Source organism: Phacochoerus africanus, chromosome 7, assembly GCF_016906955.1.
Source record: "Phacochoerus africanus isolate WHEZ1 chromosome 7, ROS_Pafr_v1, whole genome shotgun sequence".
NCBI lineage: Eukaryota > Metazoa > Chordata > Mammalia > Artiodactyla > Suidae > Phacochoerus > Phacochoerus africanus.
The window spans coordinates 96,691,247-96,707,281 of NC_062550.1; the positions used below are offsets into that span (position 1 = coordinate 96,691,247).

Below are 16,035 nucleotides of genomic sequence, written 5' to 3' on the forward strand. Positions count from 1 at the left end.
GGACCCTTGACACCTGCCTCCAGCAGCCGAACCAAACCTACTGCCACCTACGTCTGAACTGTTGATAGGAGATATTTTATTCATTAAAATAAAGTCAGTTAAGTAAACATGTATCTTCTTGGTTGCAGCATATTTACTTTAAAATAAGGGGTAAAGCATGCATGCTTCTGAATAATAACGACCACGGCTACTGAGCATTTACTACATACCGAATATTCTGTGAAGCGCTTTGTAGAAATATCTCAACAAAACCTTACAACAACCCTGTGATACACTATAACTCATCATCTTAATGGGAAAATAAATGAGTTCCTTACAGAAGCGAAAGATAACGAGGGTAGTAAATATCCGTTTCATAGCTAATGAAAGGATAGGGAAATGGATGTGGTAAACTCGCGAATTCTCAGGTACATTTCCTGGAATTTCTACTGCTGGTCTTGCTTTCCATTCAGTTACATCTCACTTATACATTTTGTGCCACAAGTCAGGTCCAAATCCTCCTTTAAGAAATCTTCTTCAATAACATTTAAGTAAGAACTGTCTCTTTTTTTGAGTCTCTGGAATTTAGATTTAGGGCCATACCGTATGACCTAGATTATCCAACACCTGGGCTAGAAAAAAGTGCCGTATTCCTCGAAGAGCACAGGATGCGAAATAATTCCCATCAAATGATAACATCTAACTATTTTACATTTTTACCTATAAGAAATTTTCATTATGTGACTTGCAAGTTCTTATTTTAGGCTTATCTGTAATCATACTTCTTTTAATTCAGCAAGTGTAATTAATTCATTGTTAATGGATAACATTTCTCTGTGGTTTTGACCTAAATGTTTCTCTTCACATCCCTCCCTGGTGATCCAGGTTAAGGGAAATTTGAGAACATATACAAGTACTTTTTATGAAGCATTGAATATTTTTCCTTTCCTGCCTCCCAACACCTGTCAGTTCTCCTTAGCATTCTGCTATAATTAGAACTGACACATTCACATATGTATAAATGTGTATTTTGAGAAATGATATTGTTTTTAAAACATGCTGCTGCTATGTCTTTATTTTGTCCTCTTGCTAGATGCACGTGACAGAATTCTTGATGGAAAAAAAAATCCTAATGTTTCCCTTTATACTTAATTACATTGAGAATTTTAGAAAACTGTCTCCATGAGTTATATGAGATTAGTTCATACTGAATTGATCAACTTATCAGAAAAGATGTCATCAGTTTAGATTTATGACACTAAATGGATCATACTTTGACAGTTTGCAAAATACATTATTTTGAAGACACAGCCTGTCTTCAAAGTTAACATCCCAAATGGTAACTTGCCATAGGATTTAAATACCTTTATAAACTTTTCTTTGTAACTAAAAAAGATATTCAAAGCATATTCAAAGAACTTTGTAGGATTGAGTACTTTGACAAAAAATTGCAGTATTGTATTATTCTTATTATGCACTGATATATTCTCTGGAATAAGTGAGGTCTAAGATTAAAAGGATATGGTTATATCATATACAGTGGCATCTTTGACTCAAGTAGTTCCATTTTTTAAGGAAATGCTAAATAGGTAATCAGGTATTTTCTTGATTTTTTTACAATGAAAAATTCACCATTCAGTACTAAACCTTTGGGGAAAAAAGATGAATTTCCTAATGTAATGTGTAAAGTTATTTACATATTACTTTCTATTTGAAGAATGAAAATATAAAAATCAAACTACACAGTACAATCATCCTGACTACGACAGTAAAATATATTATTGTATGTGACTCATATTTCATTAAAATGCATATAAATATGTTCTGGGATATATATGTATATAATCTCCACAAATGAAAACTATTTTGGAATCATGCTCTAAAACGAAAATGCTGAATAATTTTTCATGACCACAACACTTTAAGAGCATATATTTTAGTATTCGGGACTGCAACAAACCCACAAAGTGAACAGATTCTAGTTTAATCTATTATCCATTTTGCTAGGGCACTATAGCAATGAATCATATATTACGTTAATGTCAAATTCTTGATTAAAGTAGAATACATAATTCAATTTTCTGTTGCAACTTCCTTGGAGGAAAAGTTGGACAAAAGCCAATGATTCTTAAATGCTTCTAAGCCGTTCTGAAAAGTTAATCTGTTCCTCTGCTAAGAAGTTTTGAAATAGTGACAGGAAGGGCTATTGTACCCATCAACCAATTTCTTAACAGTGGTTAAAGAGAGGAAAAACGATGTCATCCTGGGCACAGTGCTAATTTTGCTTGTCAAGGGAACAGCTCACTAGGTTCCTACTGTGTTGACCTGGTAAGATACGTAAATTGATTAAAAAAAAAAAACCTTTTTATTCAACAGGGTTAATTTAGGATTTTTTTTTTTTTTGCTTTTTAAACTTTTTACATATTTAGTTTCTAATCCTTCAAAAATATTTTAATATAAACCCTACCAGAGTGAACGTTCATAATAAAGTCCTTCACATCGCCTGTCTGCTTTCAGGAAGATGTTACAAACATTAATTTTTCCAGTCCTGGAGTTAAGAGAAAGGAGGAAGACTCTGCAAACCTCTTTTTGTTTTAAGTGGTACTGAAAATCACACTGACACGGTCTCCAAAGGAGCTGCGAGGGTTACTTGAAACAGGCGGTTAGATGAAGATGGAGCAGTGTCTTAGGTAAGACACCAATACACGTGTGCATGTGTTAAGTAGGAAGGAAAAACCGTTTTATTTTTAAAGATGTCATCACAGTGGTTTCTTTTTTATTAACTTGCAAAATCTCTTGAAGGTTGGGGCCAGTCAGGTTACCTTGTTTATTATTATTTATTACCCCGTGTTTTTTTTTTTTTTTTTTTTTCATTTTCCTTTCCCTCCCACGAAAGAAGGGTGTTGGGTCAAGATGCTACAAATGAGCCAATGGCTTGGCATAGGTAGAAAGGGCAAACCCTAAACGAAAACACGGGTGCTCGGAGCGCAGATCCTGACAGGCCAGTTTGCATCCGCCGAACGCGTTAACCCTTTGGGCGCTGCAACTGGGACCCCCGGCGTCTTACGGGCCCGACCCGCAGGAAGCGAGAGAGGGGCGCCCGGAGCGGGGTCTGCGCGGCCCTGCCCAAGGAGGGAAAGAGCTGGGAGGCACTTTTGTCGTCTGGCGCCTGCGTCACGGCCCGGGACAGGCACCGAGTCCGGTACTGAGTGGAGCAGAGAAGCGGCGAGGAGGTGCTCAAGGGTCAGCGGACGCGGGCGCAAGCCTTAACCTATGCACGCCCAGAGAGCTTGCCCCAGCCCGCCTGGCTCCTGGGCTTGAAGGGGCGCTGGCTGGGGGTGGCTCGGGCTCGGCTCCAGGTGAAGGCGCCGGAGTCCGCCTGCGGCAGTCATCGCTCTCGGCGTCCGGAGCCGCGGGCGACGCCGCGACCCGCGCTGAAACTGCAGCTGTGACTGACGGAGTCACCGCCCGGCGCGCCCGATCCACCCCCTCCTCCCCCTCCGCCCCCCTGCCCCGATACGTCATGGAAACACGGACGTCAGAGCCTCTCAGCCAATCGCTGGCAGCGGCTGGAGGAAAGAGGCGAACAGGAGGGGGCGGGGGAAGCGGCCGGCCGAGGCGCCGGGCGAAGGAAGAGCGGGAGGGGTGCGCGGAGGCGCGAGTCCCCCGCCCCTCACACCCTTTCGCCACCGCGCGGCAAGCTCTAGTTGCCGCGTACGCGCTCGCCAGCCGGGAGCGAGCTCGCCGGGTCCTCCCCTTAAACGCCCTCTCCGCGTCGCTGGGTTCCCAGTCCCCGTTCGAGCCGCGCTTCCTCCCGCGCGCGCGTCTGCCCGCCCCCAGGCTCCCCGCGGGCCGCGTCACGTGACCGCGCCTAGCCAGGGCTGCGGCGGCGGCGGCGGCGCTAGCTTCGGCGGCGGCGGCGGCGGCAGTGGCAGCAGCTGTGCCGCCAGCGTGGAGCTGGAGGCGAGAGGGTGTGGAGAGAAGGGAGCGCCGGACCGGAACGGGTGAGAGTTCTCCTTCCCCTGCTCCCCCGGCAATCTTTCGCGCCACCCGGTGCAGACGGGGCCCCTGCCTGAAGCTTCTCGCAGCCCCCTCGTGCTCGGCCGTCCACTCCCCGGGGGCCGCGGGCCCCGCCTCGTGCAGGTCGGACTGCCGGGCTCCCAGAGGGGGCTGCACCCTGCCCGCGGCCGCCGTTGCGGACGGCGGCGTGAGGCCGGCAGAACTGCCCGTGCTGAGCGCGGCGCGCCCTGTGTGCGGCTCTGCGGAGCCCAGGAGGCGGGTCCTGCGGGGACGCGGGCGGCCACTCGGCTGCTGCCGGGCTCTGGGCGGGGGCCGGGCCGGGCGCCGCCTCCTCCGCCGCCGCCGCCGCCTCCTCGCAGTGCAGCGTGAGTAGGGAGCCCCGGCTGGTGGACGCCGAGGTTGTGGCTCCACGGCCGCTTCATCCTCGAGGTGCCGCCGAACCTCCGCGTGGCGCCCGGAGTCCTGCGAGCCGCCTGCGCACCGGCGGAGTCCCGGTTCTCTGCGTTGGCCGCTGTGCTCACCGTCCCCTTCCCCCGACCCTCTCGCAGCCTCCCCTTTCTTTCCCCCTCGGAAAATGGTTCCTGCTGCCGGGCGAGGTGAGTGGCGGCCGCCGCCTGCTCGCGGCGGGGGCGGCGGGGCAGGTCACCTGCGGGGGAGGCCGGGCGGAACGCGGAGGTCGGGGCGTCGCGGCGGGGGTCCTGACAAGTGGGTGTTCCGCGGTCTGCGCGGATTCTGGAGCGAAGTTGGCGGGGCGTGCGGGGGGCCCCTTCGCAGGTGGGAGCACCGCGCCCGCCCAGAGAGATCGTAAAGGTGAGCGGGTTTCTCGGCGTGAGCCTTGGCGCGGGGTCCGGCCGGGAGTCCCCGCCCAGGGCCCTAGGGACCGGCTTGGTGGTACTCCGCGTCTACACCCTCAGCTCTTCGACTTCTCCTAGCCGCCTCGGCCGCGCCGTAGCCCATCCTGCGGCCGGCCGCCCCTGCCTCGGCGCCTGGTGACCTTGAGGGCAGCGGTGCCCGGCAGTCTTTCCCCGCGCCCGGGGAGGGTCACCCCTCTAATCCCAGACTTCGGCCCCGCTGGCGCTCCGCGGGCGGAGAGCGGGGCCAGCGTTGGCCCCCGGCGGGGGCTAGTTGATTGATGCGTGTCACACAGGACGGTGATTCCCCGGGGGTTGGAGAACCGCCTCGCCTTTCTCCCGGTGTCTCTCGTCTGGCTCCCCAGGATATTTACGGTTGCTTCCGATTCGCGTTTTTAGACTTAGTTTTAAAAGAAAGGAAGAAGAAAAAAAATCCTGCGTTCTCCACCCCCTTTTTGGAAGGGTCTGTAAGAAAGAACCGCATTCCAGTTGCAGAGGTGGTGGTGCTGGGGGGTGCTCCCTTTATTCCATCCTGCAGGAGAATCCTGTGGCTGAGCTAGTTAGCGACCCCTGGTTCTGTGCAGCGGTCACTGGCCAGGTTGGTTTCTGTGCGCATTTCATTCACCAGTTTTCTGCAGGACTCGCAGCGCAGGGAGGGCTCGAACCCTGTGCGGTGCAGCGGTGCCTGGCGCGGAGGGGAGGGCAAGAGGTTCAGAGGGGGTCTTTAAATCTGCGGAGGGCTCGATCCTCGCCTCGGCAGGCATAATTTTGCCTTTCCTGGGTTTAGAGCTCAGCAGCCAGGCACCTTTGGCTGCCATGCATGCTACTTTTCTCGGTTTATTAATAATCTAATGGCTCCTGTTGGTATCGATTGCTGTTCATGATAAATTAGTTATATGGATTTTTCTTCATACGCGTGTAGGTATATGCATATATCGGGACTCTGCCTTTCAACATGGAAGCCTTTGTTGTGTTTAACCTCCCCCACCTGAGGACAGCCTTATTTTAAAATCTCTCGTTCAGCGTGGGTGTATTTTATACTAAGAAGTACTTGTAAGGATCTGCTTTGTATGAGGCTCTCCTTGGGCAGAGGGTGTGTAACCCCTTGGATAGTGGCCCATGTGAGTGAATGAAGGGCCTTCAACAGCTTGCCCTGCTGCCAGCTTTCCCCAGACTCCCTGTCCTTGTGTGTGGCGGAGGCGGATTGGGGGAATTAGAGGGATTGGAGGAGAATCTGCTTTTTGTACTTGAGCAGTTCATTTGGTCCCCCCCCCCCCCTTTTTCTTTTTTGTCCTGATGAGTTCAGATTTGAAGTAAATAGACACACTGTCCTTAAAGGGATCCTTTGAGAACTAGTATATGAAATGGGCTTATTTAGCCATTTCAGGGGGGCGTCTTAGTTTCTACCTTGCTTTGCATGAGACAGTTAAATTGCTGTAATTAAGGGTGGATCTCTGTCCTGATTTTGGCTTCGGTGTAACTGCAATGATCTTTGAAAAGTAACTGTTATTTCCTACCATATAGTCTGCAAAAGTGAGTCACAATCGGGTGAGTTGAGGACAGAGCGCCACCTTTAATTTAAAATTTCGGCATTTTCTTTTATTAAAATGATGAACATTCAAAGGATGCCTTCTTGATTTTTGTTCCAGTTGGTGTCGTTCCTGGCATCCCCATTTAGATGTGTAAGGTGAATTGTCTTCTTTTTTCTATATTCTGTAATTCCTCACTCTTTTATGGGGGGGGGGGTTCTGCAATTGTGTGGGAAATTGTTTTTTTAATTTGAAGCTTGAAATTTAATGTAGACTTCTGAGATGAGATGAGAAACTAGATTTGATTTGTGCTTACGATAAAATAATAGGGGCAGTGATCTAAGGTATCTACCTAGGAAACTAAGGAAAGTAATAGCTTCATCATAAATAGATGTTTAAAACTAGCCATTGCCTCCAAATAAGGATATCCACCAGCATGATAGTAGTTTTATAAATTTTTTTAGCTTCTGTGCTATTAACAGATTCTGAAGTAAACATGCAAAATTATTAACTTTGTTTGAATAAGGTATATTAATTCCTTTTTTGTTTTTCATCTCCCAACATCTTGCCATTTATGGTTTGACCAGAGTTTTACAATTACTTGTTTTTAAATAATACAAACGAAGACTTTCAGCAGGAGTGCTTATACCCAGTTATTGAAGACCGTATTGGAAAAAGTGGTTTCTGTGTATGGCTTTTCTCAAAATATCTCATATAAAAATAAACAAAGTTTTTAATGCTTAGAAAACAGATGCTGTAGTGACAGCTGAATGGGTGAGATTTCTTCCTTCCCTGCCCACTTGCTCCCTCGTGTTCCCCTCGCTCACAAATCAAAAGTTTAAGGACTGTCTCTTTAGACACAGGATAATTTTTAATGATTATGACTGCAGATGTGACATAAAGGAAAGAGATTTACCTTTCAAGTAGTGAGTGCATTAATGTATGGATATTACCAATTACAGTTGAAATTACACAGCAGAGGTGGTACCATTTCTATCTGCATTTAATTTTTAATTCAACATTTGCAGTTTCTTCATAGACTACTGTAAAGCATAAGCTGTTGAGCTATAGATAGTTTTAAGTTAAAAAATCTACTTGAGTTTAAAGGTAGTTTTTGCTTTTCAGTCTGTGGAATATGGCCCCAGGTTAAAGGACATCTTGAGTAATTAGGTTGATGTATGCAGAGTAATTATATGTTATTATGCGTACCTGGATAGAATCTTTGATTTGGGGACTATATTTGCCAATTTCCTTTTGGATTCAGCATTCTCTTACCACGTGAATTGAGTTGTATAGGTCAGCAAGTTTTACGAGGAATGGCCAATTACAACCGTTGGTGGTCTTTTGCAATACTAACAAAAAAGTGTGTTTGCCCCCTTTTTTCCTTATGTTTTTACACATAATGCAGTTGAAACATTATTTTCACTTTTTAATTCTGGAATTTTGTCGTGAATGAGAACAAAAGTCATGAAATAAGGATCAGGAAGCAGAAGTTTAAAAATTAAGTTTTTGCAGCTTGGGTAAGAGTATTTACTTGCCCAGTTGGAGGGGAATAGTTATTTTCTAACAAATGTCGTGATATATGGAAGGTTATGGTGAAAGTAGCTTATTTTGAAATATGTAGAATCTGACGTAACATTGAAGGAAAAGGATGCCATAGCTACGGGAATAATTTTCAAAAAGAGCTTAAAAAGAGATTTATTTTTTAGCTTTTACCGATAATTTACACACACACATATACATTGTTAAAAATTTTTATTGTGGAAATTGTCCACCATGTGGAAATAGAAAGAATAATGTATTTACTGACCACTTTTGACAGTTATCAATTCATGGCACATCTAATTTCATTTCAGTTTTTATGTAAGCAATAGATCTGTTATAAATGGGGACATAAGACAACCGAATGATATTATTTTTTATGTTTATAATTTATAGGATTTATACAATAATGTCTAGCATCTAATTGAATCCGAAAGGTCAATTTTTATATTCATCATTTCTGTAATACTCTGTTTTAAGGCAGGCATCTAAAGACAGTATCTCTCAAATATTATTCTTAATGATAATGATTTTGATATATAAAATGCTTTATAATATTTCAAAATGTATTATATAGTATGTCATTCAATTCTTACAGAAAACCTGTGAAATAAATGAGTAAGGTAGATTGTGCCTTTCTTTCTTTTTCTTTCTTTTTTTTTTTAAGGTAGATAAAATGATTTGTCTGGGCCCTAAGGATATATGGCTAACAGCCAGATTAGCCAGAAATGGACTCTAGGTGGCTTCTGGTTTTTGCTTCATTGCTCTTTCCATTATATATGTTTATATAAGTTTGTGAAAGTTGCACAAGTTTATGAAAATCATTTTATGACTGGAGTAAATTTCATAGTGAAATATAAACATATTTGTTTGGTTTTAACTTTATACATTTAATTGTTGCTTATATTTGGTATAATGAAAGCAGTTCATTCCCTGATTTGGTTAACAGCTGAGTAAATGAATTTGAACATATTTGAAATACTATATTTCTAATATTGTGGATTGGATTATTTTTAAAAGTTAGGAATTTTGTTTTCAAAGACCTGTTGGTCTTTTGAAATGGTGAGAAGTGTCTTAAATCTTGAGTTAAAAATAAGGTGGCGAATGCTAAATATTTCTTTTAACTTCTGTAATTTTTTTTTCCATATTCCCTTTTTTTTCTGCCACAGCGTATTTGTTACCTAAATCTTTTTGAAATATTAATTCGGTATGTGATGAAATTTAGTTTTAAAAGATCCAAAATGAGGAGATTTCAGTTCTTGAAATCCAAAACCCTTGTTATAAATTTCACAAAGAAGTTGGTGATTGTCCAGAATGTGTGCAGGAGGATCACCTGGGGGAGTTATTGAAAGTGCAGATTCCCTGGCATTGCCCTGGCAAATCTGATTCAGCAGATTTGGGTGGGGCCCAGAGTCAGCATATTGAGAAACACTGATGTTGAAGTTATATCTAGGTTAAAGTTACGTTACAGAGTAGAGTTGCCTTTATAAATTAGAAGGACGTTACTGATTTATTTGACTTTGAACATAGTGCCTTCAAGTAGTTTTGACTCTTGTAGCCAAGTTTGATTTGTGGACTTGGTGGTTTTTGTGACCGTTGTAAAACTGGTAAATTGAAAATTTTTCTGTTATCTGTGTGCGCTGTCTTCTTTCAGAAGATCCATCTAGGGTTATTAAGTTACTTATTAAGCACTGTAAAGTCCTGGTTGGAGAATGTTCATTTGTTTTTGTTTTCATGCCCCAGTGTCTGCCATTTCCAAATGACTTGAACATAGGTACTTATTTATGTAAAAGAAATGCATACTGTCCAGTAGAGTTCTGTATAGTTTCATACGCTTTAGTCTAGTTCTTATTTCTTGTCAGAAGGAAAGACTTTGGATGTTCCTTTCAACTAGGACAAATTGGTGGATAAGTGGTGGTCCTTGCTAATTTCAATTAACAAGTAGCTATTCCTCCTGGAACAGCTAGTTAGTTTTTAATGAACTTTCAGGAATATTAGTAATTGGTAATTTACCATTCTGTGCATGAAAACATAAGTTACTGCTATTTTAATTAAATATTATAAGTTTATATAGTTCAGCAATCTAAGGTCTGTTTGATGTAACTGGATATGACTTTTTTAATCATTTAATCTAATACTGTTTACCCCATAAGGATTACTTTCTATTTAAGACCAGATATAAAATGCAGTTGTTTTGCTTCATTTATGGCACTGTAGTAAATATCCTGCATCTGTATTTAAAATGCATTTTGTAATGAAATTAATCTCCAAGCACATCCATCACGAGGCTGTGCTGAACATTTTTTTATTCATTTGTTCCAAAAACTTAAGATTTGTTGGCTACACTTTAGGATATATTTAGGAACGATGGACTATAATTTACTAATGATGAGGGAAATCTAAACTGATAAAGATTTCTGGCAGAGAGATCCAGATCAACTATGGGTAAACCTTTTCACTATATTCTTTTAAAGCTATCTTGGTTAAATTTTTCCTAGAACCATGTTAATTACTCTAAACAATATGCAGTGTTTTTAGTTACCTCTTTGATAAGAATATTATTTGCTATTTCTGAACATAAAAACCCCACAACATAGTATCTCCAAATCTGGGGTGTCTGCTTTGTGTGAACATTAATTGTTCTCTGGAGGAAAGAATTAGGATAGTCTTGAATGGACCATGCTTGCTTACGTTGTGAAATCCGAGATTATGCTCTCTCCCTGTAAACTGGTAGGACTACTGTAAAGACCTGATAAATTTTGGAAGAAAAGTTGTGTTTTCAGAAAAGTAGATCTTAAAAGGGATTTTACTCTTTAAAAGATGCTTTTTAAATTAACTTGATTATTAACCATGTTGATTTATTGTTCATTGTGTTAACTCAGTGAGTCACTTTGCTCCCTGCAGGATTTTTTTAAGCAGTCTTTCACTCTCAAAATTCTCAGATCTGCTGCTTTAATCTACCTTTGTTATTTGTGCCAGAATTTTTTGTTTTTAAATAGCTTTCCTGCTGTTATTTCTTGACGAAAACTTTCAGTGGTTCCTCATTTTTCTCTTTATCAAGATTCAACTTGACTCTGCAAGCCCTTTATAAAGTAGCTCAGTATTTTTTAAAGTATGTTTTAGAATACTGACTCTGAGAAACATGAAGAGGGTTTTATGTGTTTGTGTGTTTACATGAGGTTGCTGTGCTTTATTATTTGTTTAATTTTATTGGAATATAGTTGATTTGCATAGTTGTGTTCAGCAGGGGTTTTATGGGGGAGGGGGGGCAAAATTTAAATCCAAGATAGGCTGGTTTACGCAGTTTCCCATTTAGGGCTTCTCCCATACCTCGACATGCTAATATGGACTGAATCCATCTAAATGTGTTGAGTGTTTTGCAGCCTTATTTCACTGAATCACTTTATTAGAACATCCACCTGTTACTTTTCTATATTACTTATCTAGGACTACCACTTCGCACACCTCCAGGGGGTGCTGTTTCCTGGAGTTGAGAGCAGTGCTGCAGTACTGTAGTACTGCTGACTGCCCCCTGTGTGACAGTCATGTCTGGCAGGCTCCTGCATACACTCTTCTCCTTCCTTTTCACGTGACTAAATTCTGTTTTTCCTCTCACCTGATAGGATCCTTGCTGTTGTTTATCTAAATGGTCCCCTTCTTCGAAACTCAGCATTCATAAGTCTCCTTATCCCAGACATCACTCATTAATTTTCTTGTCTGAATTTCTCTACATTTGTGGTCTGGGTCATTCACTTCCCATCTATTATGTATCCTTTTTGTCTTAGCAATTTCACTTGGGAATAATATGGGAGTTCAGATAAGAACATGAGTTCTTGGAGTTCCTGTCGTGTCTTAGCAGAAACGAATCTGACTAGCATCTATGAGGACGCAGGGGTTCGATCCCTGGCCTTGCTCAGTGGGTTAAGGATTTGACGTTGCCATGAGCTGTGGGACAGGTCACAGACATGGCTTGGATCTGGCGTAGCTGTGGCCAGCATTTACAGCTCCGATGACACCCCTAGCCTGGAAACCTCCATATGTGCAGGTGTGGCCCTAAAAAGACAAAAAAAAAAAAAAGCTAACATTAAGAATAAGAGTTCTTGAGGATATATAGAGTTTTATCCCACAAGCGTTCAATCAGGTTTTATGGGGTTTTTTTTTTTTTTTGGCACATTAATTTAGGACTTAGACATTGCGTAGCTTGTGTGCAAGTAAAGCAGATGAGGTGGAGGAATTTCTCTTGGAGAATTTCTAAAGCCTTTTTACCTTTGAAAGTATAACTTTGCTCAGATGGATTCATAGGACAACCTGTTTTACTTCTAGAGGGTAGCTACGTTTCATAGAATGTTGCTAGGACAGTAGACTTCAGCTTCTACATAGAAAGTCTTTTCCGTTTCTTAGTTGCGGCATAGTAATTTGTCCATTTTAGATTTTATTCTGCTTGTGATTAGTCATTATAGTAGCTAAAAGTTATGTCTTGAAATGACCAGTTTCACTTTTCTTTTAGTTTTAATATCTTTTCATCAATATTGATGTTAAGATGTGCTTGTTGCATCTACAATCCATTAGCATACTGCACAATGTAAAATGCCGTAATGTGAAGTATATATTATGGTCTAAAATTTGAAGTATGATGTCCTGGAGTTCCTGTTGTGGTGCAGCGGAAACGAATCCGACTAGGAACCATGAGGTTGCGGGTTCGATCCCTGGCCTTGCTCAGTGGGTTAAGGATCCGGCGTTGCAGACATGGCTCGGACCCTGCATTGCTGTGGCTCTGGTGTAGACTGGTGGCTACAGCTCCGATTCATCCCCTAGCCTGGGAACCTCCATATGCCTCAGGAGCGGCCCTAGAAAAGGCAAAAAGAAGAAGGAAAAAAAAAAGTATGATGTCCTTGTAGTTACTATTGATAGGAATATGGTTGGAGCCAAGTTTTTAAATGTCTGCTTGCTGCAGTTTCTAATTTTTCCAAGAGAGGACTTTTCCATGAATTGAGAGTGAACTGTTGGCTCAAGACCTGGTGCAGGATCACTGCAGGCATCAGGAAGAAGTGTTGGCGTATGGTCTCTGTTAAAGGGTAAAGCAGGCAATGTGCTTATTCTTCTAAGTGCCTTCCTTAGGTCGAGGAAGGAAAGCCCATACTTGATTCTGTCCTTTCTGTAGAATGCTCACATAGTAGGTGGAGCCATAATTCCAGACATGTAAGCAATTAATGATTTGTATGGATTTGGTGTATGAGCTATTATATTTTAAAATACTTGAAAAAAGTTGCTTTCCAGAGACGATTCATTTTCCAGTGATGAGCACAGCTGAAATTGTGCAGGTGAACTGCTCTTGAGTGTTCTCCCAACTCTTTGACTTGTTATAGACCTAATTCTTGGTAAGGTATTATAGAAAGAAGTAATTGTTGATCAAGAGAGGAGTGTAGAGTGGTTTTGGTAGTGAAAACAATAAAAAGAAATCTGTGCAGGCAAAATCAATAGAATCCGCAAAAGTGAAAATGGATCGGAGGATGATCTTTTTTTTTCCTCACGGATTTTGATCTTTTCCTTCTGGGACGCATGTGGGTTACACTGGCGTATACTCCATGCTGCCCTGCTCATACTTAGAGTTATGCAAAATTTTCACTTGTTTTGCTGCAGTTCTGTCCATTTCTTCTCTACGTGCGCCCACCAAATCAAGTAAGTGATCCTTTAACTGCACTTTTTCTGTGTGTTTCAAAAGTGAACCACAAACTTCAGGTATTTTGGACACTCCTGACAACTAATACTAATACTAATACTAATACTAATACTAATACTGGGGTGCAGAACTAAGGGGTTAAGGGGCGCATAGAGAGGGCTGGGAACAAGGAAGGTCAGTCAATGAAATGGGAAAGAGGTGACGGCAAAGTCCAGGAAAAGGAGATCCTCCAGCCTCAGACCCTCTGAATGTCACTTGGCAGAAAAACAGACATCAGTCAGCCAGTCAGGCAGCCCTTCTCTGAGTGCCGCATGGATTTAGGGTGGAGTTTTTTTTTTGTTTTGTTTTTGGTCTTTTTGTTGTTGTTGTTGCTATTTCTTGGGCCGCTCCCGCAGCATATGGAGGTTCCCAGGCTAGGGGTTGAATCGGAGCTGTAGCCACCGGCCTACGCCAGAGCCACAGCAACGCTGGATCGTTAACCCACTGAGCAAGGGCCGGGACCGAACCCGCAACCTCATGGTTCCTAGTCGGATTCGTTAACCACTGCGCCACGACGGGAACTCCAGGGTGGAGTTTAAATTCACCTGCCTTCAAGCTTACACGCCACTGTTTTTATATGTATAATTGGTCATTGGAACTTACCTGATTCTCTTTTGCCTCTGGACCCTCTTGCTGAATCATCATTCCTTTTGCCAGTAGTATCCACGTTTCTTAGAGCCTGTGTATCTTCACAGTATTCCTAGGTGTGGCTAGACCCAAAACTTCTGATTTTGGTTTTTAACTCTATGATGTCGTCTTAAGATCTCTCCAGATTTAAATTAGACTTTTATCACTGCCACTAGAAAGCCAAGTGACCATGGGTAGATCATTTGATTTTTTTATTACCTCCCCCCAAAGTACAAAATATAAAATCAGACAGTTTTATTAATTTTCTTTTTTTGGAAGTTTTGACTTTCAAAATAATATGTATGCACATAGTAGGTCCTTTTCTCTTCCCACATCACCCCAAATGGTCAGCTGTTTAATTTCTTTTTTAGATTTGTCTTCCCATTTTGCCTTTAACTAGCTTGTCATTTGATGTTTTGTTGGTGATGCCCTATTTCATTCATGAAGATAATCTAGCTTTTCAATAAATGTATTTAATCTAAGACTTCTAGTTAAAAAAGTGGCGTATCACGGGCCTCTGACCCTGCTTCCTGTCAAATACTAAAATGAGATTGAGTGTGAGTTTACAGTATTTGCTAGGATCCCAGCCGCCTTCCCTCCTCCTCCCCTTGCTTTCGGGATGCTGGCCAGGGTTGAAGTGTGTTCTCCGAGGACTCTGACTAGCTCGAGGGACAGGAGCTAAGATGCTCACACCGGTTCTGTTTGCGGGAGGAACTGTCCAAGGAGAATGTCCCAGTCCCCTCCCCTCCAGTGGACTCCCTAGTCAGAAAGCTGCACTTGTGAGTCTGAAACTCCTGTTTGATTTATTTGTGCCAACGCGAGAAATCACAGATGCCAGTGAACTGTTGTCCATGATAAAGGAGGGAGAAATCTGAATGTGAAGGAGAAGTCAAGGAACTTCAGTGGACTTCCATGCACTGTCTTCCCTAAACAAGCTTTATTTGTGCCTCTTCCTTTCTCTCATAATTTAAAAAAAAAAAAAAAAAAGTTCCCATCATGGCTCAACAGAAACAAATCTGAGTAGCATCCATGAGGACACAGGTTCGATCCCTGGCTTTGCTTAGTGGGTTAGGGACCCAGCATTGTCATGAGCTGTGGTGTAAGTCGCAGATGAGGCTCGGATCTAGTGTTGCTGTGGCTGTGGTGTAGGTCGCAGATGTGGCTCAAATCCTGAGTTGCTGAGACTGTGGTGTAGGCCAGCAACTCTAGCTCCAATTTGACCCCATATGCCGTGGGTGCGGCCCCTAAAAATATTAAAGAAAAAAAAAGCCTTATTAAGGCACAGGTGACATCCAGTACACTGTACACATTCATAGTGGAGAACTTGACTTTTAATGTCTGTATTTGCAGTGAAACTACCACCACAGTCACGTCATGTAAAGGAACACAACCCTCCCCCCAAACATTTCCTTGCGCCGTGTTGTAATCGGCTTCCCTCGCTCCTCCTCTCCTTTCTTCAAGCAACCACTAATCTGCTTTCTGTCATTATAGATTAATTTGAACTTTCTAAGATTTATGTACTTGGAGTCATGAGGTGTGTGTTCTTTTTTTAGTCCACCTTTCATTCAGCATAACTATTTGAAATTCATCCATGCTGCATATATTAATAATTCCTGTTATTGCTGATAAGGACCTCATTGCATGGATGTACCCCAGTTCGTTTATCCATTTACCCAATGATGGCCAGTTTGGGTTCTGATAACTTACAGTGTCTGTTCAGATCTTTTGTCCATTTTTTCATTAGGTCATCTTATTACTGAGTTGTAGC

General features: G+C 42.6%; 2 protein-coding genes across 8 annotated transcripts in view; one reads left to right on the forward strand and one right to left on the reverse strand.

Annotated features, from left to right (window-relative positions):
• Positions 1–2,423: 2,423 nt before the first annotated feature.
• LOC125130468 (Holliday junction resolvase MOC1, chloroplastic-like) overlaps positions 2,424–16,035 on the reverse strand; it is a 32,975-nt gene continuing 19,363 nt past the window's right edge. Inside the window, exons 2-4 of the mRNA XM_047785800.1 lie at positions 4,947–5,120; positions 4,357–4,872; positions 2,424–4,300 (exon numbers count right to left, since the gene is read on the reverse strand). Coding sequence (XP_047641756.1) covers positions 3,217–4,300; positions 4,357–4,872; positions 4,947–5,120 — 1,774 coding nt within the window. The 3' untranslated portion in view covers positions 2,424–3,216. The remainder of the gene's footprint in view (positions 4,301–4,356; positions 4,873–4,946; positions 5,121–16,035) is intronic.
• Positions 3,836–16,035, forward strand: part of ATP2B1 (ATPase plasma membrane Ca2+ transporting 1) — a 126,634-nt gene continuing 114,434 nt past the window's right edge. For 2 of the 7 annotated variants that reach the window (XM_047788309.1, XM_047788313.1), the window contains exon 1: positions 3,836–3,983. The gene's annotated coding sequence lies outside the window, so the exon portion shown is untranslated. Of the gene's footprint in view, positions 3,984–4,333; positions 4,596–16,035 lie in introns of those variants that run through there. The other 5 variants (XM_047788311.1, XM_047788312.1, XM_047788308.1 and 2 more) reach the window with 5 other exon arrangements.